Source organism: Nerophis lumbriciformis, linkage group LG17 (assembly GCF_033978685.3).
Source record: "Nerophis lumbriciformis linkage group LG17, RoL_Nlum_v2.1, whole genome shotgun sequence".
Classification (NCBI taxonomy): Eukaryota; Metazoa; Chordata; class Actinopteri; order Syngnathiformes; family Syngnathidae; genus Nerophis; species Nerophis lumbriciformis.
Genome location: NC_084564.2, coordinates 18,277,189 through 18,303,809, shown reverse-complemented (window position 1 = coordinate 18,303,809; position 26,621 = coordinate 18,277,189). Strand labels below are relative to the sequence as shown.

General features: G+C 38.1%; 3 protein-coding genes across 6 annotated transcripts in view; all 3 read left to right on the top strand.

The window, feature by feature from the left end:
• The first annotated feature begins 28 nt into the window (after positions 1–28).
• LOC133614588 (forkhead box protein G1-like) lies at positions 29–1,665 on the top strand. The gene has a single exon (XM_061972669.1). It carries the CDS (start codon positions 153–155, stop codon positions 981–983), a length of 831 nt encoding a protein of 276 aa, XP_061828653.1. The 5' UTR covers positions 29–152; the 3' UTR covers positions 984–1,665.
• A 770-nt stretch (positions 1,666–2,435) lies between these two features.
• Positions 2,436–4,854, top strand: snrpd2 (small nuclear ribonucleoprotein D2 polypeptide). Its single transcript, XM_061972047.1, has 3 exons — positions 2,436–2,576; positions 4,258–4,437; positions 4,516–4,854. Coding segments are annotated over exons 1-3 (357 nt in total). The 5' UTR covers positions 2,436–2,574; the 3' UTR covers positions 4,691–4,854.
• Positions 4,855–17,518: 12,664 nt separating this feature from the next.
• vaspb (vasodilator stimulated phosphoprotein b) overlaps positions 17,519–26,621 on the top strand; it is a 49,756-nt gene continuing 40,653 nt past the window's right edge. For all 4 annotated transcript variants that reach the window (XM_061972668.2, XM_061972667.1, XM_061972666.1 and 1 more), the window contains exon 1: positions 17,519–17,989. In XM_061972668.2, the coding sequence (XP_061828652.1) occupies positions 17,985–17,989 (5 nt within the window). In that variant the 5' untranslated portion in view covers positions 17,519–17,984. The remainder of the gene's footprint in view (positions 17,990–26,621) is intronic.

Genomic DNA, 26,621 nt, shown 5'->3' with positions numbered 1-26,621 from the left:
TTGAGCAAGAAGTGATTTAGAAAACAAGCATGCAGCTGTGATCATGCGCATTAAAAAGAGGCTCCCTTGGGCTCCTCACGCACTCCGGTTCAACACTCGGTCCTCACCAGACACCCTCTCGGAGCCACTGGATAATTTTTCTCCTCACAAGGATGCAGACCTCCAAGGTAGCACATAGTTTTTGCCACAAGTCTTCATTCAGCATCAGCAGCCTCTTGTGGAACGATGACCAGGAGGAGCAGAGAACCAAACTATGTTTTCCTCACGAGAAGACGATGAGAAAGAAAGAAAAAGGAGAGAAGCCTCCTTTTAGTTACAATGCTCTCATCATGATGGCCATCCGCCAGAGTCCTGAAGGGCGACTACCCTTGAGCGCCATCTATGAGTTTATCATGCACAACTTCCCTTTCTATAGGAACAACAGACAAGGATGGCAGAACTCCATAAGGCACAACTTGAGTCTTAACAAGTGTTTTGTCAAAGTACCTCGCCATTACGATGACCCGGGTAAAGGCAGCTACTGGATGTTGGACTCCTGCAGCAAGGACCTCTTCATTGGGGGTGTCTCGGGGAAGCTACGGCGCAAGAGCACCAGTGACAAGTTTGCATCCAAAGGAGCAGAGGTCCGTGTGATGTCCACCAGTGCATCCTTTTACTGGCCGGTACCGCTGCAGATGCCACGAGTACGCACCAATTACTTGCACCCCGGCTTCTCACGCCACGCCACGCCGCTCCTGCACCAGGGAATGTCTGATAGCGGACCGGGCTGTGCGTCCTTCTCCACATCCTACCCGGCAGCATTCGCCTGGTCTCTGCAGGATCGTTGTCCCCTCGGTGTAGTCTCAGAGGGACATGCCAGATACTTCTACCCGCAGCAAATACCATGCAATCCATGCCACAATGGCTGCACAATGGACCTGGGGGTATACTGGGGTGACTTCCAGAAATACCGCCACTCAGTCTCCCATGCATGTTCTATTTAATAATGAAATATGATTGAAAAATAGCATTTAAATAAATCTGAAAGTAATCATGTGACGTTACTCAATTGAACTTATTAAGCATACTGTTATCTTAATAGTTACTCCTTATTTTCATTTATAAGGTTGTATATGTATTCCATTCAACTTTTATTGTGCATTATCTGGAAGTATATGCAGGTAAACAAATACCAAAGTGTTAATATAATGTTAAAGCTGTTCCTGTCGATACAGTAGTTGAGTCTTTTACTAGGATAAAAAATCATAGGAGAGAGAAAATTGCTTGTGTTATGAGTACATTTTGTGATTGAAATACAACTCGAAAAGGTCAAATTGCTTTTCTGCTGTATTGGTGAATGCATTTTATGTTGCAAAAAAACAACTTTGTTTTAACTCAAACTTAATTCTGTGTTTTCATGCTGTGACTTTTTTTTTGTCATTATGTGTTATGAACTTTCTCACTGAAAAGTTGACTTATTTAGATTTTGGTGCTCTATAAAAACATAATGTTGACACTATATGTGACTGAACTATATTGCCAACATAAGACTATTTGTACTGTGTATTCATAAAAATACATTTTATGTCATTGAATATATTAATTCATACATTAGCAAGATTTATTCAATGTTGCTGGAAACAAATTGTGCTTAAACCTGCATGAGACACTTGTATCACAGTAGTTTGTAGTAAAAATAATTTTAAACATGCAACTTTTACCAAATAAAGTACTTTTAATCCATTATTTGATGATGCTGTTGATGTTCCTGTGTACGGTTGTTGGATCCCCTCAAAATTATATATTATCACTTATTTGCACGTCAAATAGTTGACAATTATTTGGTAGCCTTTATAGACACACTCTGAAAAAGTTGTAAGTCATAGTAATAACAAATTTATTATTTTTACATACGTTTATTTATTTTTTTCATATTTTTTTTAAATAAACCTTTATTTATACATTTCTACATTTACAAACAGTTGAGAAATAGTAATCAAAGTAAGTACAAAAACCGTACAAAACAGCGCCAGGGGGTTGTAAATTCAAAGTAACTAAAATAGAATGTAATATATATATATATATATACATATATATATATATATATATATATATATATACATATATATATATATATATATATATATATACAACAAACAAAGTACAAAGCCATAGGCTCACTCAATTTCAGTAAATAACTTAAATTTGAAACACAGCATCATCGTTTTCACAGCTTTTTGGTTGTTAGAGTGTTTTAACGTAGAGTTCTAATTCTTTTTTAAAGGCACAAAAAACAGGTCAGGTATTGAGAAACTTACATTTATGAATATAAAACTTAGCCAATAGTATAATGAGGTTGCAAAGGTAAAATTCCTTTTAATTTTTTTTTTCATACAGTGTAAATCCAAATAGTATTTTTACATGACGTATACATAGTAGAACGTCCGTAATGACGTAGGAAATGACCCGGAAGCTGTTCAAAATGAGGCGCTCAAATCCCGGAAGTAGTCGTGTGTTCTCCACGCTCGTCTAAATCGTTGATAATACGGAGGCGTCGTGAGGGATACTGTTTGGACAAATTAATTATCAGCAACCATGTAAGTGTCTTTGGAAATAGAATAACTACATCCATATCACATTTTAATTATATACTACGCGGCGTTCAGCTTTTCGTAACGTGGAAATTAGCATTGCTAGCTAGCTAACATAATTCATCAGGGCTAGTTAGCCGCAGCGAGCACGTCCTTTGTATGATATTCATTCGAATGCTACCGTATGTACAATGTTTTTTTATAATTACATGTTTACATTTTTAAGCGACGTTCTTACTTATGGTACTACAACCGGTTCAAAGTCCGAAGCAAGTTAACTCTGGCGACAAAATGTTGGTGCACGTTGTGATTTTTACATAGTAACTTCATACATAGTCACCTTTACGAACATTCTAGAAGAAATCAGTGCGTTTTAGGAATCACTAATTAACTTTATAAAATTATAGTAAATCATTGCTTAAAGAGGGTGGCTACAATATTGCATTGTATCACTATGCTTTACATTGCCTTGCCTTACCTCAAATACGTTGTAAATAATCTAAATAACTCAATGTATATACTCTAATGATTATCTTGTGTGAGGACTGCATTATGATGATAGTATATATCTGTATCATGTACCAATTTAAGTGGACCCCGACTTAAACAAGTTGAAAAACTTATTCGGTTGTTACCATTTAGTGGTCAATTGTACGGAATATGTACTTCACCGTGCAATCTACTAATAAAAGTTTCAATTAATCAAAACTTTAAGATACCTAATGATTGATTGAGACCTTTATTAGTAGATTGCACAGTACAGTACATATTCTGTACAATTGACCACTAAATGCTAACACCCGAATACGTTTTTCAACTTGTTTAAGTCGGGGTCCACGTAAATCAATTCATGGTACAAATATATACTATCAGCATAATACAGTCATCACACAAGTTAATCATCAGAGTATATACATTGAATTAATGGCAACTTGTACAGGGTGTACCCCGACTTCCGCCCGAATGCAGCTGAGATAGGCTCCAGCACCCCCCGCGACCCCAAAAGGGACAAGCGGTAGAAAATGGATGGACAATCCGGGGGGTTGGGGCGGGGGGGATTAGGTTTGGTTGATATCAGCACTTCAGTCAACAATTATATCATCTGAGAAATGGACATTGAAACAGTGTAGGTCTGACTTTGTAGGATATGTACAGGGAGCAGTGAACATATTGAGTTCAGAAAGCATAAGAACAAGTATATACATTTGATTATTTACAATCCGGAGAGGTGGGATGTGGTGGGAGGAGGGTGTTAGTCTCGGGTTGTAGTTGACTGGAGGTGTTCTTTTAGTGCGGTTTTGAAGGAGGATAGGGATGCACTTTCTTTTACACCTGTTGGGAGTGCATTCCATATTGATGTGGCATAGAAGGCGAATGAGTTAAGACCTTTGTCAGATCGGAATCTAGGTTTAACATGGTTAGTGGAGCTCCCCCTGGTGTTGTGGTTATGGCGGTCATTTACGTTAAGGAAGTAGTTTGACATGTACTTCGGTATCAGGGAGGTGTAGCGAATTTTATAGACGAGGCTCAGTGCAAGTGGTTTTACTCTGTCCTCCACCCTGAGCCAGCCCACTTTGGAGAAGTGTGTTGGAGTGAGGTGTGATTTGGGTTGGAGGTCTAGAAGTAAGATGTGCAGTGTTTTGTATGCACATATGTATTGACACACTTTGTGGTTTTATATTTGTAGGAGTCTGTTAACCAAACCCAAGTCCGAAATGACTCCTGAGGAGCTCCAGAAACGCGAAGAGGAGGAATTCAACACAGGCCCCCTGTCTGTGCTCACCCAGTCCGTCAAGAACAACACACAAGTCCTCATCAACTGCCGCAACAATAAGAAGCTGCTTGGGAGAGTCAAAGCTTTTGACAGGTACCCCTGAAAAACTAATTGTGGCAGACAGGTTAGAAGACATTTTCTATATCTATATGTGGTCTGTTATTGTTCCAGGCACTGTAACATGGTCCTGGAGAATGTGAAGGAGATGTGGACGGAGGTTCCAAAGAGTGGCAAAGGAAAGAAAAAGTCCAAGCCTGTGAATAAGGATCGCTACATCTCTAAAATGTTTCTCAGGGGCGATTCGGTCATTGTCGTGCTGCGAAATCCTCTCATCACGGGAAAATGAACTGTCCAGTAGCTTGAGTCACAGGGTCGGTCCCTTTTTTTTCCTTTATGAAAGCATTTTGCTTTAGTTAGTGTTGTTCTGTTTCCCAAAGGAAACAATATTTTCATTTGCCGACAGCCGCCTTCTGTATTTTTCATTTTAATAATAAACAAATGATTGGTATATCCAATTGTCACTATGCCTGTATGCAAGAGTAGCTCCCCACTGTCGCCCTTCTACTCCCCTTGCGGCCTCTTATATGTCAGGCTTGATTTCAGCAATTGTCAATACGCGACAAACCGCCATTTGAAGACTGGCTGCATTATTAATGAGAGCAGATGTGCTGACTGTCACTTCACACCATTTATCGCTCTCCAACGCGGCCCTTAGTTCACCATTTAATGGCTGAACAGCAAAGCTTGCCTTCTTGTGACCGAACATTCTGTAATACGACATTATGAATACAGCTATCTGTTCACATCCATGCGTACATTTAAACAACTTATTTACCACCAATGAAAGATACAAAGATAATGGTCGCTTTTTATTAATGCCGTCAATTTAAGCATTTGTGTAATCTAGTCATACTGTATAATACTGTAGCAGTAATTCATTCTCTTGTCATTTTAACTAAAAGGCCCCTCAAAGTAGTTCCACAGATTTTGGGGTGATTTATCCATGTGCAGGAATGTTTTATTTAGTGGGTAAGAAATGAGAGCAAAGGGGGAAGTGTGATTATGATAGCAATCAAGTCAGGCATCAATGAAGCAACAGGACACCCCGCAGGGACAGTGATGGTCGCCGTTAACGGATCCAGTTTGTTTCCAAGCAGGACCATGGCCTGGGTGTCAACGCCACCAGGAAGAGGATGTGTAAACATACAAACACAGCAAAGTGAGTAGATGATAAATAATAAACGTAAAAATGCTTTAATGTCCAATACATGATGGTCAAATACATACATTTTCAACGGCATTGCAAATTTCAAGTAAACAACCTAAAATCTGAGGAAATAGAACAGGTTGATCTTCAAGATGTGATACTTAAGATTTTGTGGTCCCAGAAGGTCTTGTCACAACTTTAAAAACACTTTAGGAGCTACCATGAACACAATTCTGAAAAAGATACATTGCTTTAATACATATTTAGCAGAGGTGTGGACTCGAGTCACATGACTTGGACTCGAGTCAGACTCAAGTCATGAATTTGATGACTTTAGACTCGACTTGACAAAATGTAAAAAGACTTGCAACTCGACTTAGACTTTAACATCAATGACTTGTGACTTCACTTGGACTTGAGCCTTTTGAATTGACATGACTTGCTACTTTCCCCAAAACCCAAAGATGAAAAAGTTATTCGGGAGCGCTCCGTATTTTTCATTGTGTACTTGTCTATCAGCGTTGCGTGTGTCAGCTGGTGTGGTCTCAGTACAACAGCCAATCAAATTAGATCTACTTTGTTTTCATCACACAGCATTCATCCAATCAAATTGCAGGACAACCAACGAAGAAGACATGTCCAAACCACACGCCAGTGAACAAAAAATGATACCTAAAATAATTTTGTTTGTGTATAAAAATTACGAGGTGGTCAACACAAAACGGTTTGCAGTATGCAACACATGCGGTTCGAAAATTACTGATGGAGAGGCAACAACTTCCAACTTCGTCCGGCATTTGAAGTTGCACAAAGAACGGTAAGTTTTGAATGTAAGATAACGTTTATTAGCTAAGTAACGTGACTTTTATTTGCTGTGTAGTTAAATCAGTGAGGCTGTAAACTCACTGCTAACGTTATAACGTTATTGCAAACACGGGAATCTGTTGCCGTTCACTACCTTATGCATACTTTTTGTTCAGTGATTTTTTTTAAGCAGGGTTATGTTAGTCAATATATCACACGTAACGTTAGACGGCGGTCAGCAGCACCGCGTATTTTAGCCACCTAAAAAAAGACAAAAAGACTCAAATAAAGGTCAGTTAAAATGTATACTATATTATGAATATGTGTACCGTTTTAGCTAGCTTTCTGACATACTTTTGGTTGTTTACCTCAGTGGTCCCCAACCACCGGGCCGCGGCCCGGTACTGGTCCGTGGATCGATTGGTATCGGGCCGCACAAGAAATAATTTTAATTTTATTTTTTTTATTTTTTTTTATTAAATCAACATAAAAAACACAAGATACACTTACAAGTAGTGCACCAACCCAAAACAACTCTCTCCCCCTTTTGTTCTGGGCATTGAACATGAAGACTCTTCCTTCACTGTTCCGAGTGGCCATGAGAGTCTTGGCAGTGCCTGCCTCCAGTGCTCCAGTGGAGCGAGTTTTCAGCCATGGTGGCATCATACTACGCCCCCATCGTGCACAAATGACTGACAGACTCTTGGCTAATTTGGTCTTTTGCAAATGCAATGCAGCATAGGGCCCTGACATATAAAAAGTACAACTTTTTTGTTATGTTCACGTATATGTCATGTTTTTTCAATGTTAACACTTTTGTACAAATAAGTACATTTGCACTTTATTTTTCAATGTGTTTGTTCTGTAAAGGAATGAGTTAATGTTTAAAATGACTGGTTAATAGTGCTATTATAAAGTGCAATGTCAGCACAATTTTCTTTCCTGCAATTTAAAATGCACTTGTTTTAGTAAATAAATACAGCGTTTGAAAAGCATACACAATCTGTGTTAATATATTAGTCTGTGGTTAAAAGGACTCGAAACTCAAAATGCAGGACTTAGGACTTGACTTGAGACTTTCCAGTCTTGACTTTGGACTTGACTCGGGGCTTGCCTGTCTTGACTCGGGACTTGACTCGGACTTGAGGGCAAAGACTTGAGACTTACTTGTGACTTGCAAAACAATGACTTGGTCCCACCTCTGATATTTAGGGTGTAGGACTGTATAATACATGCATACCAATCAGTGGTGCTCAAAACTATTTCTTTAAGTGAGCCAGAGCTTTTCTCCTTGACACTCACATAAGAAAGATCCACTGGAGAAAAAATATCAAAAGTTTTTAGGTTTTTTTAGCTAGTCAGTAAACCGGAGTAATTTGTATATTTTATTAATTTATGTTTTAATCTAAATACATTTTGCTACTTACAGGTTAGTAAAATAATGTTCATCCCTAAAATATGTTTTTGTTTAGTTTATCATATATGTATTGCCAGCACAGTACTGTTAAACTGTACCTAAAGCAATATTGACATCTAGCGGCTTGTGGTGGTATTACTTAAGTGTGTTGCTTTGGACTCGTTTGAAGTTATATTGTTATCGAATCATTATAATGCATGTAGAAATGAAAGGTTGGTGTCAAATATTCACATAAATGAAATCATTAGCCTTTTCCATATCCATCTATTTTCTACCAATTCTATTCAACTGGCGGCCCGGGGTCAAAATCCAGCCTGGGAATGACACCATAGGCCCCCTGAGTTCAGTAAAAAAAAAAATTGGAAGACACATTTTGGCAGTTAGTTCCTAAAACAATAGTGTTCTTGTTGTATAGCAGAACTATAAGCACACACACTGCAAGCACATTGGCAGATCCTTTCATTGACATGAAACCTTGCTAGCAAACAGAACACTGGGGGTTCAAACTTGTAATTTTGAGCTCCTCAATGGACCCCTATAAGTCCTCTCCTTTTGGCAGTTAAACATTTTTTCCCGTAATGTGTTTTATTTAACTATGGTGTTACTTTAGCGTGTTTAATTCAGATGCAGTCAGTCATTTGCTCAAATTCTTTAGTTATGTTACTATAGTGTTCCTTAAGGTGCCGTTTTAGGTCCTTGTTCAGTTTAAAAAAAAAAAACTTGTGAGCGACTCACATTTTTGCAGCATATTCTCAAAATCATGATATAAAGATGATGTTTGACTAGCTTTTCTGCGGAGGGTCCTAAAAACAGCAGAGCGCTCCTGTAACTCTGACAAAATAAGTAGACCAAATTCAATTGTCTACTTTATTTTGTGGGTCCCGGTACGAAGTATTCACTTCACAATCACATTTTAACCACGTGACTAAATGAGTTAACCACTTCTACCAACAATTATAATAGTGACCCTGAGCTATGGTTGGCCTTAAGTCTTTACAAATGTAAAATCAAATGTAAAAATTATATATTTTGAGACTGTTGAGTTCCGCAAATGATGGTCTGCAACATTCCGCTTGCTTACAGGAAGTTACTCCTTGTATTGCTCAATGTGTGTATGTTGTGCTGTAATTATATGCTTAATCAGAGGGCCACAAAATATGGCCAAAGGGTTGTAAACAGCCCATGGGCCGCATGTTTGGACCCCTGATTTAACCCTTCTGTAACTTTAAAATTGAATACACTCACTTACTCTTAGGATCCAAAAGTGTCATAAGTCAACAATTAAAAATAATAATAATAATGCTACATGTAATGCAATACTTCTAAAAAAAACTAAGTGTAACATTTGAGGTTAGGTAATTACAGACTTGGAAAGGTCCATACTTCATGATTTTGATACAGCGACAAGTAGACAAAAAATATTCTTACTGAGCAAGTAAAAAAGAAAGAAAACAGGCAGGACTTGGTTGAGTTTATTGAGTTCACACAAGTCGTGTGTGTGTGTGTGAGTGCGTGCGTGCGTGTATATATATGTATATTATATATACAAAAGAGATGTGTCAATAATGAATAATAAACATAAAGCAAAATGTGTTCTGGATCAAAAATCCCTCGATATTCTCTACTGCTCGATAGTGTTACCATATCTGAGTTGTGCAGAAATATGGGAAAATAACTACAAAAGTACACTTTATTCACTAACCGTGTTAAGAAATAGGTCAGTCAGAATAATACCTAACATTGGCTAAAAAAACATTCAAAACCTTTACTTATGGAATCAAAAATATTGAAATTCGACTTGGTTCATTTGCAAACACCTAAGATGTTGTACAAAACAAACTATAACGTGCTACCACGAACGTCTAACAATTCTTCTCAACAAAAGAGGAGAAATACCTAAAACTTTTACCATACCAGTATGTATAATGAAATTATGGAATGGATCGGGGGAAGAAATCAATGTATTAATATGATTCAGTTTAAGAAACTATTCAAGAACAAAGTGTGCACTAAGTACAAAGCAAAAAAATCTTGATCAGCATCTTGAACGTTATTTAAAAAATAGATAATCGTAATTATCTCATAATGTGAACCATAAATTACTCAACTAAGTATTGAAAATACATTTTTTTATGTTTATTCGCGTATTTAATAATTATTTACTTACTCATTTGTCAAACAGGGCATTCAATCGATCGCAACTGGACTGTTTGGTTTGTCTTAGACGTTTCGCCGCTCATCCAAGTAGGCTTCATCAGTTCGTGCTCATAGACATAGATTGGTCTGATCTAGTCCAGCGACTGGTGCCAAAACCCCCCTTTTGTGCTATTTCTTTACAACTGAATGGAATGCTTACGCTGGTCAATTCCGACTATTTTGGACTGGTAGTAGTCGATCCACAGCGATCGTTCTGCCACACAATACATCAATGCCAACGAGGGGAAATTACACTTCAATGACTTCAATGTCGTTGCCTTTGAAAGTGAGGATTGCTCGTTTGCATCAAAGCAGTTTTTCTCACTACGATAGGGCGAAACCATCCTTGCCCAGGCACACTCTCCTGGTTTTTGGAGTTTAAATATTTGGGGTTTTGGGACCAGCCGCTGGACCAGATCCGACCAATCTAAGTCTATGAGCATGAACTGATGGCGCCTACTCAGATGAGCGGCGAAAGGTCTTCCAAGACAAACCAAGTAGTCGAGTTGCGATCGATTGAACGCCCTTTGATGACAAATGACCTTGATGAATAAGAACATTACTCGTTTGTCTATTTATTCACTGTTGTGTTGCAACTAATGTGTTAAGAACTGCTATGATAAGAAAAGGGGTAGATATGCTCTGCTTCCTCCTACTTTTTGGTACATGCTGTTTGATTGATTGAAACTTTTATTAGTAGATTGCACAGTATAGTACATATTCTGTACAATTGTTATGAGAAACTAGAAATATATGCTGCGTCATATTGTACTTGTAGGCATGTTTGAAATAAACTAACACCATAATATAACAATGTTGCAATCAAAGACACATTTATTAAAAAGTAAAAGAGAAAAAAATCCTTGGCAAAATTGTAGGCCACTACTGATAATCATATCAAAAAGGAAGACATGTAATACCCGTTTTGAGCTCTAGGAGTGCACAGTGGTTTTTATTTGGTTGTATTTAAATTGTCCTCGACAGTGGTCACAGTGTACCAGATAGTAAGTAAAAAAATAAAATAAAAGTGTAACATAGATATATTCTGCCTTCACTGGTCCCTTATGTCATATTATTCATCTAGCTGTACATTGGATAAAATGATTGTCTCCTCTACAACATGTTCAAATGACCTACTATCTTATTCAAAGTCTTCCTTGCCGTATTGTTTTTTCCCCTAATTCCATACCTTACTGTCAGACAGCCAGCTGTGAAGAAAAACGACCGATTGACGTCACGCTGTGGAAATAATGTCGTGGTGAAGACACAAACCTTATAATTATGCCATGACTTTCTTGCAATGTTCTAAGCGTGACCATACTCTTCTGGGAAGTCAACCAACTTTTTTAATGTAACTTGAGACAACATGTTCCAGCGTACGCTCACCAGTGTCACCACATATGATATGTCTGCTATTTGTTATTATATCTGCAAAAGTGCACACTCAGTGATGGGAAAGAAATTGGACTTTAGCCTTGGGCTACAGTCAGGGATGCATTGCTTGAAAATGCTACACTTAACAGTTGGTCAGAGCAGTGTGTGTGTGTGTGTGTGTGTGTGTGTTCTTGTACTTCTACCCTTCTTGAGACATCAACAAGGAAAGGTACCTTCCATATGAGGACCGGTGAAAAAGTTAGAACCAAAATCATAGTCCCAATACGGAAAACCATAGCATCTAATAGACAAAGTCTCGTGTGCACCCCTGGTGGTGAAATCTATAAAAAGTATGGTGGTCCCAAAAAGGAGGGATTTTTCAAATTGACTGTGTGCCGATTTTAAAAGCGCTTCCCTTCTGGCCAACATATGTAATAAGTGTGTGTAAGAAATTGAAATGCGCCCCCAAAATGTATTTAAAAAATAAATAAATATGTATATAGGGACATACTGTAATAACTTGAAATAAATAATGAAGATTGAAAACCAATTACCGTATTTTCTGGACCATAGGGTGCGTCTTTTTTCATACAAAAGGCGCACCGGATTATAAAGCACATTAAAGGGGTCGTATTATGATTTTTTTCTAAATTAAAAAAAAAAAATTCCTTGTGGTCTACATAACATTTAATAGTGGTTCTTGTATCTCGGACTACTGTAGCCGTAATGGGCTGACAATCCATCAGGCGGTGCGGCTTCAAAGTCACACTAAAACATTTTGACAGATTTTTGAGTGCCGTGTGTAATGTTCATTTTCAACGGAACATTTAAAGTTTAGGTGTTGTTTACTGGCGTCATATTGCAGTCTACACATATCTCTTATGCATCTACTGGTCACATTTATCATTACACCATGTACCAAGTAAAATTGATTCGACGTCGGCAAGCACAACCAGAATTTTTCCGTACATCAGGTGCACTAAGTTATAAGGCGTACTTCCGATTTTTGAGAAAATGAAATGATTTTACGTGCGCCTTATAGTACAAAAAATACGGTACAAACAAATAAAAATTAACTAAAAGCTTACTTTTTTATAATTGCATTGTATGTATATATTATTAATGTTGTAAATACAAATCTTCATATATCTAGAAAGGGTGGTCCTAAAGAGGTAGGTATTTTCCGGAGGTCTCAAGAAAGTAGCAAATACAAGAATGTGTGTGTGTGTGTGTGTGTGTGTGTGTGTGTGTGTGTGTGTGTGTGTGTGTGTGTGTGTGTGTGCAGCCTGCAGTGAGTTTGTGGATGTTACACATGCCATGCAGTGGTAATGCATTCCTTTCTCATCCTCCTAACTTCCACTTGTGTACCCATTAAAGACTAGGAATGCTTTTAGAAGGGTCAGTATCACAATGAAGCCAAGATTCATTCATTGTGTGTGTGTGGGTAATATACAAGCTTTCTAAGTAATTTGATTATAACAATAGAGTTATCTCCGTGCTGTTTTTCAGGACAAACTGCAAAAAAAACACCAGTCAAGGATTATCCAAATGTACAACGCTATGTGCTGTTTTTAAGGATCTACTGCAAAAGCGCCACTCAAAGATCTTCTATGTCACAGGTGTTGTACGTCAAAAGGTATTTCATTATTACCACAAAAAGTAGCAATAATTGAACTGAACACGACTAAAAGCAACACCACTTTAACTGTTAAACTACAGTTACACCAGTACAAAATAATCAGAAGTGGGTCACTTCTGATCGCTACATTTATTTATATCATCACAATGTTTATTTATAATCTAGCGATTACTGCTTGGAGAAAGACTTCTTCACTGTCACGTGACTACGTTTCACCGATCCAACGGAGCCTGGCAGTCACATCACCGCACTCAAACCACACACTGTCAGGCGAGACAGCACAACATTTCAATGTTTCCCTACAAAGTAGAAAAAAGAACATTCATATCACGCGCTGTCATCTGTGTCAAGTAGAAATGTTCACATTTCAGCCTACAATAATTCCACTACCAACTAGAGAAAACATGTGCTAAGTTGTAGGGTAACATTAGCCCTCTTATAACATCATAAGTGAGTGTAAAATGTGTATCCTTTGTAGTACATTCTGTAGTAAGGGCTAAATGTCTCTCACATATGTACACAGCAACTATGGTTGTAGTCTAGTATCTTCAGATTTAGAAGCTACTCACTGGTTACCTAGATCTTTAGTAGTCTTTTTCTCTGAATACTTACTCCTATTAACATAAGTATTTAGATGTCTACTTTTTACCCTTACTTGAGTCATAAGGAAACGGCAGTGGCGGGCTGTGCGTTTCCCACCTAGGCCTTCAGTGATGTCCTACTTAGTCCGACTTTAATAAATACCCCTCAAAATACCATAATTTATGTCACCACATGACCAAGGCTGGAGAAATGCTATACAGAAACACTCTTGTGCACTACTGGTCATTGAATCACTGTAACAGTGTACAAAACAGGCTATATTTCGGCACATTTAAAAATCAATGAACCCGCATCAGCATTTAAAACATACCTTGCGTGGTACTGTCAAAATTAAAATAATTGTAAAGAACATATTAAATGTGGAAAAATAAATAAATGAAATATTTGAACTTTTTATTAGTGAGTTAAAAAAGTGAGAACCGATGATTTTACCGTTGGCCGGGTGTGGCTACGGTGCCCCTTCTTGCTTTTCGCAAATTACAACTTGTGATTGGATTCTCAATTTAGAGTGACAAGTGAAAATCCAATCAAAGTCGAGTTTAGCGTAAGGCTACCTAGATGGGCTACTGTCAACAACTCGTGATCTGATTGGCTGCCGCAACTGTCTATCAACTGTCTATCCGGCAGAATTCACACAGCGCTGGCAACAAGCTAGCTGAATTCTGACTGGACAAAAGCTCTAATGTAAAAACAAGCAACACTGTAGCCTAATAAGACATGAAGAGAATATGATGAATACTTTATGGAAATTAGATTAAAATTAACTTTTTATTAATCTATGATTATGAGTTATGTTAGGCCAGCATAGAAGGCCTTGCTGGCCCTAACGGCACACCACTGGGTAATGGCAAATCTAAAGGATTCTGCGAAAACCTCCCGGAAATGTCCCTTATCTACCGACATCCCAACTGAACTTAGAAAACTCACAGATTTTTCTGTGTATAAAATCTAAAATACGTATAAAATACTGGAGCTTTTTTAGTCAAAAGGATGACGAGGAGGTGGTGGATCAACAGTCACTTTATTATAACAAGCCAAAACTACAGTTGGAATATAAAACTCTTCAGGCAGGACCAAACGAAAACGAACGCTATGTTTTTTTTAATTAATTCACATTTCCATCAGACCAGTGTTAAAAAAAATGTAATCTATACAGTGGATTTAAAAAAATGTCTGTCCACTTAAAACCACATTCAACGGCTGTCATGCACATTTTGTCTGAGATAGTCAGAAAAAGTAACAACATGATGACTTGCACATAACACCTCTGTATCTTTACAGTCTGCACAGACGTGTGGTTAGAGTGTCCGCCCGGAGATCGGTAGGTCGTGAGTTCAAACCCCGGCCGAGTCATACCAAAGACTACAAATAATGGGACCCATTGCCTCTCTGCTTGGCACTCAGCATCAAGGGTTGGAATTGGGGGTTAAATCACCAAAATGATTTCTGGGTGTGGTCACTGCTCCCCTCACCTCCCAGGGGGTGATCAAAGGTGATGGGTCAAATGCAGAGGATAATTTCACCACACCAGTGTGTGTGTGACAATCATTGATACTTTAACTTACCAAACATTATGCATGTTTTCTTTAATCGCCCGTAGGAGAACACAAGTCAATAAATGTTTTTAAGGACCCACAGTACTAAACAAATGCTAGTTAAAGATCCTTTAGATACCATACCAACTTTATATGACAATGGTGCCCCTTTTAAGGAATCAGGTTTGAACATTTGGGCCAGTCGGATGTTGTTTGCGGACTGGATTTGGCCCCTGGGCCACCAGTTGAGAAACCTCTATGTGTTCACACTGCATACAAGTTTTTAATCAATGAATTACAAGCAGTTTGGTTGCAAAAGGTGAAGGGCAAGAGTAAGCCAACACTGCCGTCAAGGGGTGAAATGATTGCCTACATGAGCCTGGCGTTTCCAATTAGGATGTTTTTATTATGTTATACTCATCTTTCTTGTGGTAAACAACATTTTGTAACTTTTTGCATTTGTACAGTACACTGGTACCTTAACTTAAGAGTGTTTTGAGATAAAAGCTGTCTCTCTATGCTTGAAAATGCAAGCGAAAAACTTTGGTTACAAGCATCCCCACCATGAGTTGGCTTAGTAAAACATGTCGTATTGGTTTCATTCAATATTTCTTATATAAAAGTTTGTTTTTGTTTTTAAAATACATTGTGCAATTGTACTGTTTTGTGGGGGGGCCAAGCCCGATTAAATGGATTTTAATTCATTTCAATAGGCGATGTTGATTTGAGATACAAGTGTTTTGAGTTAAGAGCTACATCACAAAACCAATTAAATAACAGTAAATTAAATAAATTAAACAATTTTCTTACACAGATTTCTTTATTTTTTTAATAATTTTTGGCCCAATTTGATAATACACAGTAAAATAAATTCTCTACTCTGATTTTAGTCAGGTTTTAGTGATTTGTGGCCCAATTTGTTAATACTTAATGTCAAAATAAAATAAAAAACTGTATAGTCACACAATTGAGGTTGTGCTCGACAATAATGAAATCAATTGAGGCAAGAGAAAGTTTTTAAGTCAAAATGCAAAAGTAAATACGTAAAATTCTAGGATCATCCAAAGTGCAGCTTGGGGGCCAGTTGCAGGACTGGAGATTTGTTTTAATTGCATTGTAGAAATGAAATCAAATACAATAATAACGATAATAACTTAAAAGCAAAACATTAAATCAGATGTAATGTAACAAGACAAAGTTGACATGTTGATGCTATGAACACTGATAGTAGTAAGCTTGGTCACCAATGTTTTGTCTTCTAGAGTATATAATGTCTGTTTGAGACTTTATTTTGTTTTACAAAATTAAAAATGTAAAACCACCCTATCATACCCTCAGAATATGGTTTTAGTTGTTTAAATTGGGTTTCATCTGGATTAGTGCAACAAACCTTTGTTATACAGGGTATTTACATTTGTAATTTTGTAAAAAAAAAAACAACAACAAAAAAAAAACAGACAACCATCATCAGAAGATCTCAAAGGGTTATAGCAGGGGTGTCAAACTCATTTTCATTAAGGGCCACATCGCAGTAATGGCTGCTTTCAGGGGGCCGCTTTTTAAAAATGTATTTACATTATGCATGCGGGTAATAACCGGTGATTAATCATAATTAATCAAAATGCATATGCATTTGATTATTAGATTTTTTAAATGTATAACTTGCTTTAAAATCATAAATAAAGCTGACAAGCAGATATTTAACTATTTGTTTGTAGCTCACATGTCGTTGTGCAATACAGTATATAATAATATAATTGGCATGATCAGATGATATTAAAGCTTAAAATATGCATTTTGTTTTTGTCAAAATTAAACGAGCAAATGCATTTAGTAAAAAAACTAAAAGTATTTTATCGAAACCCATTTTTTCCAGGCTTTCGCTGGCCACATAGAATGATGTCGCGGGTTCTGGCCCCCGGGCCATGAGTTTGACACCTGTGGGTTATAGGTTACAAAAATATATATATAAAAAAGGGGGAAATAAACAAGCAGTTTAATGGAAAATGTTAATTAAAAAGGTTTAAAATAAACTTTTCAAAGACAGAACCAGGAGATTTGTTAAACAGGAAGAACTTGTCGCACTTAAAGGTTTTAGAATAATTTACAAACTCTGACTTTAACCACATATTACCTCCATTTTCAAAGCTTGCATAAGTAGAGCATTCTGGGAAATAGAGTATAATTGCAAATGTCTTCATAAAAAGCCTGTTATTTTTTTTTATAATTTTTTTTTACAAAATTAGAAATATAAAAACATCTTGTCATCTGCCTGGATCAAGTTGTTTTTGTGTGTGTGTGTGTTTTAAAAGGCTGTTTCAACTGGATCAACGCAACAATTCTGTTTATTTACTCATAAAAGGAATTGTCCGTTGTCCGAGGCGCTGTGAACACATCAAAGGACCTCATGGACCTCTTTGAAGCCGGAGGGGTTGGGTCACACTACCGCTACTAGTTCACGGACCCACCGAGCGTGTAGGAGCTAAACAAGTCCAACGGACGGGTACTAGAAAGGTGTACTTTTTATGTGTACTTTTTTCCCCGCACTTTGGACAGTATCTTCGCTTCTTTCCGACGTAGTAGAACCCAAGCTAGTGATTTGACTTGACAAGCCCGCTCCGCTACTGTATCCACTCCCCCCCTCCTCCTCCTCCCCAGCGCCACACAACCAGGAAATCGTCGAGGTGTGCTCGGTTTATCCCGCTAGTAGCTACCCCGTCTGCGGGTGTAGATGCGACTTCACCCCCGTTGAATATCTCCGCGTTTAAAGGGTTTGGGCTTGTTTGACTTTAATCAGCGGGGGCTTACGCTTTCAAGTGAGCCCAAAGTTGCCCGCCAGGAGAGGAGCTGCACTCCGGCCAAACAATGAGGTTAGTAACCGACTCAAATCCCTTCATGTTCATTGTGTTTCTTGTTTGGGGCCATTAGTTTGAACAAAGGCGCCGGGTTACCGTTCGCCATGTTTTTAAACAGCGCCTTTTGTCAACGGTAGAAAGAGCAGTCAACACAGACACCTCTTGCTTTCATAACCTGCTTTTTAAGCTCTTTTTTTGTGACCGTTGCGTGTGAATATCAGGAAGTGTGTAAGTAATCGTTATGACAGCCCGTTGCTACCTGTTCACTCTTTGCAAAGCTATTCCCAAATAGTTGAGCAGGTCAAATCAACATTCTGCTGTTTTTTGAATGTGCCCCATGCATCTATTTGACCTCTTTGTCGGCAGCAATAGTGTGGTGGAATCTCAACTCGGGGTCATTTATAGAGCAGGAGTCTTGTCTAAACCTGCAGGCTCAGCAATTGGCTTAAATGCACACTATAAAGTATTTTATGTCAATGCCACACATTGGGGAGGACAAGGCATCATTTTAATAGTACAGTATTCGTCTTGCAGCAGCAGAATTGCTCCGTGTCCTCAAATTCCACATCCTGTCACAGCCTGTGTGCACTTGGAAATTACATGCTTTGAAAGCCACCACTCCTCACTTTAAGCACTGATTTCCTAGTTTCTTGTTCTTTTGGTTGCAGAGCAGCGAGTCGTGCTTGCTTCATAACAAAAGTGACGACACTTTTGTTTGCAAGCATAACTGGATGGGTATTTTTTATGTATTGTGTTCTACCAGCTTGTGCAGGGCTGTCAACCTGTGTGACTAGTTATTTGTTTTATGTTGCACGATTGCACCAAGAAAAATTCCTAGTTTGTGAACCCGTTCTCAAGCAATGGCGATAAAAACTATTCTGATTCTGATTTTGATCTCTCAACGTCTTGCCACTGCACATCTGTAGCAATGTATCTTGTCGCAGGGTTTGGTCCACCTTTTTTCTATTTGCTAATAGACATATTTATTCTTTATAACTTTGATAACACAGAGGTACTATAAATATACTATAAAAGAAGGTAGATATGCATTAGGCACACACCGCTATTAACAGATGCGAATGTCTTTGTTTATACCTGTTTTTCGGTCTTTGATGTGGATTGCATTGGGGTGTGACACACTCACGGGTACCACAGATCAATGTTTATCATGCAGAAATTCCATTAGACTTTCTGCATGGGTGGGGCATTGGCCCAAGACAGAAGACGTACAATTTTGGTGTAGCTCGGGAGACATCTTCGTAAATAATGCATAAACTATAAAAGCGTTTAGACAGTTTTGTTTTGATCCAGATTGGGATTGTATCGCTTTGGTGGTTATTTTCAAAGTATTGCGGTGCTTTGGTTTTTGTTAGTACTCTGTCCAAAAGACCAAATGAAAATAAAACGTATGAAAACTGAAATGTTTTCTACCCTGTAAGAAATCATGTAAATCCACTTGACCGGTTCTTGGCACCTAACACGTTTTATGATGGTTTAAGGAACTTGATTCTCATACCAGCAATCGTGAGATTGCACAAAATTCATGGTACATTCCAATTGTACTGGGAAGTTGGACTTTCTGAGTTTCTTGTCGGAGCGTTCAACTAGAACGCCCCCCTCGAGGTTGGATTTCCTATTCGGAGAGTCCCCACCACCCCCATGTTGGCTTCAAAGATTGCTGCTTTGATTGTAAATAATAATAGAAGCGTCTATAATATCCGTCACTTGGCACTTTTGACTTTTATGTTGCACTAAATCAGCCATACACTGTACAATGTATTGTTGAATGTTCATATATGGTAATGTTACTTTAGTATGAATACATTTTGTTCATGTGATTTATACGTTCTACATCGCTAGCAATAGCGTGTTTGTGTTTCCTCTTCATCCACCTTGTTTTAAGGTCGCAGAAGAAAAGCATATTTTTTCATAAGTTGTTTATATTCAGAAAAGGCAAGCGCAGGAATAGCTTTCGGGGATGTGGCCATCTTGATTTCCGACCTCGTAACTGGAACGCTCATAAGTCTGCTGTGCCACCATTACCAGCGCCAACTTCTGAGGTTAATAGAACGCACCATTAGTACTCGAGGCCCCAAATTTTGCCCACGGTGTACCACAAGAAATATATTATGTACATAATTTAAATACAATAGGATATAGAGTAGGTTATAAATAGCTTCTTATAGACATAATAGAATAAATATGTAAAATATAATACATTTGAATCATGTATTTGAAATCAAATGTAAAAACAATGACAGCCAACTAAACCAAATAAAAGCCCAGTTAAGCTCAGTTGGTACACGTGCAATAATTATTAGGAAACAATATGAAATACATAGTATACATGATGATGTACATAAATAAACATTAATGAAATGGTTTAAAGAAACTTTACCAACATGCTTACCGTTTTTAAAGATTCTTGTTGGCAAAGCGGAGAGGGAAAAGGGCTGTGCAACAAGTTCATGCTCAAATTCCATCGTGTTTCGCCGCGTCTTTATCAAAGCGTTGGGACTCGCAACTCTCTTTGGCTCCATGGCACATAGAGTAAGTGACTAAAGCTTGAGATTTTTTTGTTTGGGACTCAAGTTCACGGGATAACAGACTAGTATGTTATGCGCTGTTTGGTTGTACGATAAACGACACAGCGTAAAAAAAATGGGGAGAACTTTTTAGTGTGGCCGTGCGAAAACGGAGGTATTGAGGCCACTAAAAAAGAAAAAATGCCAAAAATAAATAAGAATGAAGTCATGTAATAATAATAAATAACATATTTTTCAACTGTGTTGACGGAGTAAAAAAGGGCATGCATGATATTCCAAGACACAAGTGATAATTTCAACAAGGGAATGATAAACTTTACGCAGTTGCTGAAACATAACAGCCTGTGTCGATACTTGCTATATAATAAATTGGTTAAAATAATGATTTGTTTAAAACACTTCTGATTGTTGATGGATTGAAAAAACCCATCAATAAAAAAATCTGCAGTACTTTCCTCATTTGCCAAACATTTTCTGAAGTGCAACTTGACAAGAACCCCAACAGTTGCAGTTTGATATCATAATATTGGAAACAAGTTAAAAATAGCAGACTTTGTATGATTTCTTCCAGGGTTTACAATTAATTATATTACTTTAATTTGTTCTCAAGTTGGTGTGGTGGTATGCCACATTCAAATACATTAAGGGGAAAACCTAATTAAAATGTACATGTTATTTTTGTACATGTTTACATTTTCTCCTTTTTTGCATTTTTATTCTCAGTATTCAATGACATTATTTTTTTAAGACATTTGTTTATTGAAATTTTGACTTTATACAGTCCAGAAATACAATTAAACACATGTCAAATGTTCTTTTTTTCCTCTTTGAAATAATTTCTTAGTACATTTTCTGTGTGACCCATGCATAAAATAGAAGCTTTCTTGTTGTTGATGCCAAATTATGACCTGTGAGTAAGTCTTTCGATAAGGTTTTATCGACTTCAGTGTATAGTCTTTTGCTGTCTCATAACTGACAAAAATATACCACCTGTGCTGTTTACCTGCTATTCTTGATAAAGATTGGATGTGCATAGAAATCATCAGTATATGTGTGGTTTGTTTGTAGCAAGGGGTTAAAATCAAGTCATTCCTTCAAGGCCTCTGCCATCAACAATGCAGCGTCAGCCAAAAAACACGCCTTGGCCTTGATATGTTGTCACTTTTCTCTCTCAAGAGATAGACTTTGTGTGTGGAAGTGTGGAAATACTCCTTGAAGACAACCACAACATAGTCAAATCACCCTTATAATCAATAACCGAATATCACTGAATATTAAAGTTAAAGGTGCGCTGATCCCCTTGTTTTTTAATTCCGATCCTGATACCTGAATTTGGATATTTGCGGATACTAATACTACTGATACCAGGGCTCTGTTTACGTTGATATCGATTTTATAAATATCATTGATTTGTTTAATCCCTTTTCTGTAGGCAATAATGATATATATTAATGTATTTATGTATGTAAGTCCCAAAATAGCACAGACATAGCTCATGGTAATTCACAATTTCCGATCTGTGAATTACCGTATTTTTCGGACTATAAGTCGCAGTTTTTTTCATAGTTTGGCCGGGCTCCAGTGCGATTTATGTTTTTTTCCTTCTTTATTATGCATTTTCGGCAGGTGCGACTTATACTCCGGTGCGACTTATACTCCGCAAAATACGGATAGCCCCCATTCCTAAAAAAAGTAAAATCTCCATAATTAAATGTATAATATTTTGACATGACTAACTATCACACAAGTAGAAATAAAAGTTAACTGTTATATCATTTAAAATAAAACCATAACCTTATCACATTTTTGAAGACCTCTATTTCTGGTTCAGCATGTTTCCTCTTTTCGATTAACTACTGACATTTTGTGTTGTCTTCAAATAAAATAAAAAAACACTTAATGCAGGGGATGTCCAAACATTTTCCACAAAGAGCCGCACAATGAAAATCAATGGATGCGGGGGCCATTTTTATATTTTTATTTTTAAAAACAATATATAGTTTATTAAAGGAGAAAAATAATAGCCTCCATGCTTGCTCTATCAGCGGAAACAATTGAACTTTAACACGTTTGCTCTTTTATTCCACTTTTTTTTGTGACAGTATTTTTAGAATGTGCCGCCCCCAACTTAATGTCTCAAGAGATTTACATACATCTTGCATGATGTCACAAATGATGGTTTGAACTCCCAACATTTGATATATTTTTCTGGTAGGTATTGGTTAAACTACAAATTGTGCTCTTTTGTTTCCACTGTAGCAGTAAAAGTATTCCGAAATGTGTACACCATGATCATAGTGCGCCATAAATCTAGTTCTCATGACTGTAAATAAGAGATAAGAGAAGGGTTTGTCAGTTCGCACGCAACACTATAAGACCCAGTCTACACCTGGTTTTGAAGATGTATAATATGGTTGACTATTGTATCTTATGTTAGGTAATGGAATATTTTAATCCACTTTTTGGGTTTGTCTGATAAAGCTTTTTGATTGGGTTTGCCTGACCTCATCTGTAGGTTTGCCTGGTTTGCATTGTGCTGAGCTATTAGTTCCATGTAAATCTGTACAGCAGTCTGGCATAGTGGACTTAAGACCCTGTGACTTAGTGCCAAAGCACAGCTGCCAATCGTTTTTATGTGGAAGTTCGGGCTGCTTTGCCTGCCCCCTCTTCCTTGGTAGAAAACATTCCTTGGTAGAAAACAAGGGAAAGATAAATAACATCTCAGATTGTACTGTAACTGCAATGTTCTCACTATGATCCTGCAGTTTGTTGGACAGTACTCAGTTTTTCACTGATGTAATAATCAATGGTCCTTTTGGCTTTTCCTGCGACCAGCCTTGTCTTGTTGATAGTACCTTTCTGAAGCAAGGACTGGAATGCGGCTCCATGTTCTTTGTCATTCTTCCCTGTGGAATGTCAATGTTGACCCACAACTATAGCTGGCAGGTCAAACGTGCAACCATTTCTCTTAAAATGAGCTAATGTCTTTGCAGCAGAATGTTTTGAACTTTCAGCTGCCTTTTGCTGAACAATTCTGGCCGTTTCCACGCATTCATTGTTATCTCTGCATGCTATAAATATAAAGTCACAGACAGAGGTTATGACTGGCGTGGTAATTAGCCCACAATGGCCAAATTAGGCTATGTCTACACTAAGCCGGATAACCCCTTAAACGACTAATTATTTAGCCTAAGCCCCATTTCAGCCACACTAAACTTATCGTTTAAGGTGCCCCTCCTCGGACAATTTTTTTTACACGGGTGAGTGCGCTGTGTATTTCTTAAATCTCCGGCTCTTAGCTTTGTATGAACTCATTGATCGTTTACAAACTGAGTTCGGAAAGGAAGTGACGCCAGAAAGACACACAGGAAGTGACGTCAGGAAGAACGCGTCACAGCCAGCTTCATAATAAAGCGGTTTCGTAACTCGGAGCTAACTACTGGAAATATGGAGGCGAGTCATCCAGACATGCCAGTATTTCTCCTTCTGTCTGTACAGACGCTTGTGGAAATCACACATGATACCTTAAGAGAAAGCGATTGCAGCTATTTCGGATACAACACTTCTTAGACGGCAAGACAACTTTCGAATGTCGGTCAGCTGTCATTCTACATACCGAAAAACTTTGTCTATTTGTCGAAGGAGAGTCAACAAGAATGTGGGCTCCCGTGGATGTGATTTAAAAAAGGTAGCGTGTGCTTTGTATTACCTGGCCGTCAAGGGAAGACTACGGAAAACATTGATTGCTTTTGGACTGGCAAAGCAGACTGTATCAGTTATTGTCCCGCCATGTATGTCACGGACTCAACATCTAGGTCCATAGTATATAAAGTCAGCCAAAACGAATGGACAATGAAGGTGAAGGAAAAAGAGGGAGGAGTGTCCTGACCAGATATCTAGATCCCTAGTTTGATTGATGTAAAATGTTCTTTATCACATTGTTTACGTGTCTAATAAAGATTTGATTAATTTATGATGGCTCATGTGCTCTACAATAGGACCCCACAGCACACTGGATTCCAGTTAATTGAAATACCACAACACTTGATATTGTTCAGATAAGTTAAATTTAAGAACTTGCACACAAAGCAACACTGGAGATGACTATGACGTGCGCATTTTCCGCACATGCCTATTAGGTCGCGTTGCGCCAGTGGATGGAGGAAGGAGGGGGCCTTAAACGGTGGCATTGTTGTGTGTGGACACGGATAAGGTTGGTTGGGATTTACCCTGGATAACCTTATTTGGCTTAGTGTAAACGGGGCCTTAGGCACAAGCTGGCCAATTATGGCTGGGTATGGGCAAGGACTTCACGATACTACAGTCACAATACGATACATGTAAAATGATAATTTTTGATGTTAACACTGCAGCGAGCATGACGCCACACTTGCTTCAAGCTGCTGCTCCAGTTGGACTTTTTCTCCTTAAAAGCCGCCATAGTCCTCTTCATATTTGCACATTTTGTAAATTGCTGTCCGCGGTATTTCTGGGAAACATTAAAGTTACATCCACATCGCAGAAATGCGGATTCTGCTCCAGACAATCGCGCGCATCTTACTTTATCACAACAGCCGGTTTCGGCAGCTCTGTTTTTTAATTTGGTTTCACGTTTAAAAAAACGTGTTTTCAAGCTGTGGCGGCTATGATTTTGTCAGGGCGGTGTGCCGCGTTAGGTTACAGGGAAACCCTGGGTGTTCCTGGGAAACATTGCAACTTTCTGCTAGTTTTGTGCATAATAGTCAAGTAGATGGTACATTTTATGTACTGCTGCTCGTTGTTGTTGAAAGTTGCCATAAACTACCTGGCAACAAAGCCAAATCCCTCAGCTCTTCAACACAAAACACTACGCACATGCTTTGTTTAAAATAGCTATAAAAGAAGACTAAAAGGCAACAGTAGTCGCCGGCCATTACTCAGTATTTTGTCAATTCAGCTTGCAATGCTTAAATGTATGTTTTGCGTGACCTTATAATTCTGTTAAATGTTTTGCATGCCAGTGCAATGACAAACTGCACAAAACACTTTACTGCCTGTTTTTAGTAATAGAAGTGTGATTTTTCGATGGGAAAAGGGTGTACGTCGTCAAATCAAAATGTTATTGTCGGACATTTATGTAATTCAATGACCAAATGCAGTCATGATGACTGTCAACAAAAAGCAGTTAATAATTCTGCAGATTTTTTTTATTCTCCCTTCTGTCCCTCCCTGTTATTCAGCAAAGTGTATATTTATTCTGACTCATATCAACCCTGCGTTCAGCGACACAGGAAGTAGATCAATGGTCTTCATGTGTCTGCGTTAATGTCAGCGAGGTGATACCAGCCTACACTCATGACTCATCGACTGGGTTTCGAAAAAAAATGTCTACAAGCCATGTTGTGTCTGAAGTTGGCAGCTTTATAAAGCGTAGGTTTTACATCTCAGTGAGTTCTCTGTGCTCTCTTTAAAAGCCGGAAGCAATAGCAGACTGTTCCCCTGCCCGCATTTGTATTAACGTTCTTAACCTGGTGTTTTTATTGATCAATGTTAAAAGCAGCAAAATAGCCTCCTGCCTACTTTGTGTCTGAGGTTTTTTTTCTTGCATTGCAGGCAACTCTTTTTTCAGTGTTTTCATAACCTTGACGCAAACCATCTCCCCTGATTTCCCAAAAAGCCGGAAGCTGTTATTTAGGAAATTTTGCAACATTATTGTGAATGTCCATTTAAACCTTACAAGATGTAACCCGCTGTTGCTGCAATAGCGGTGTGTTCATGCCATAGTGTTGTGTAACATCCATAACAGTAGGTTCTGGTGTGCTAATTCTTTCTTGTCTCCACTTGTTGTAACCTCCTTTGCTCAGTCAGGTTTTGTTTTTGAAATCTGATCTTCAGCTTGTCTGGCAAAAGGTTAAAAATGTATCAGAAATATCAGTCAGTGTAGCAAACGCCACAAAATCCCACATTCCCTCAGAATGGTGTGGCAAAATTCCCCCAGTTAAAGAACTGGAAATTTCAGTTTTGCTCAAACTAGCCGTACTGTACAGCATTAAGCAATATGGTAATACGATAATTGTGGGAATTTCTGACTACGGTGGATTAAAAGTAATGGCATTATGCCA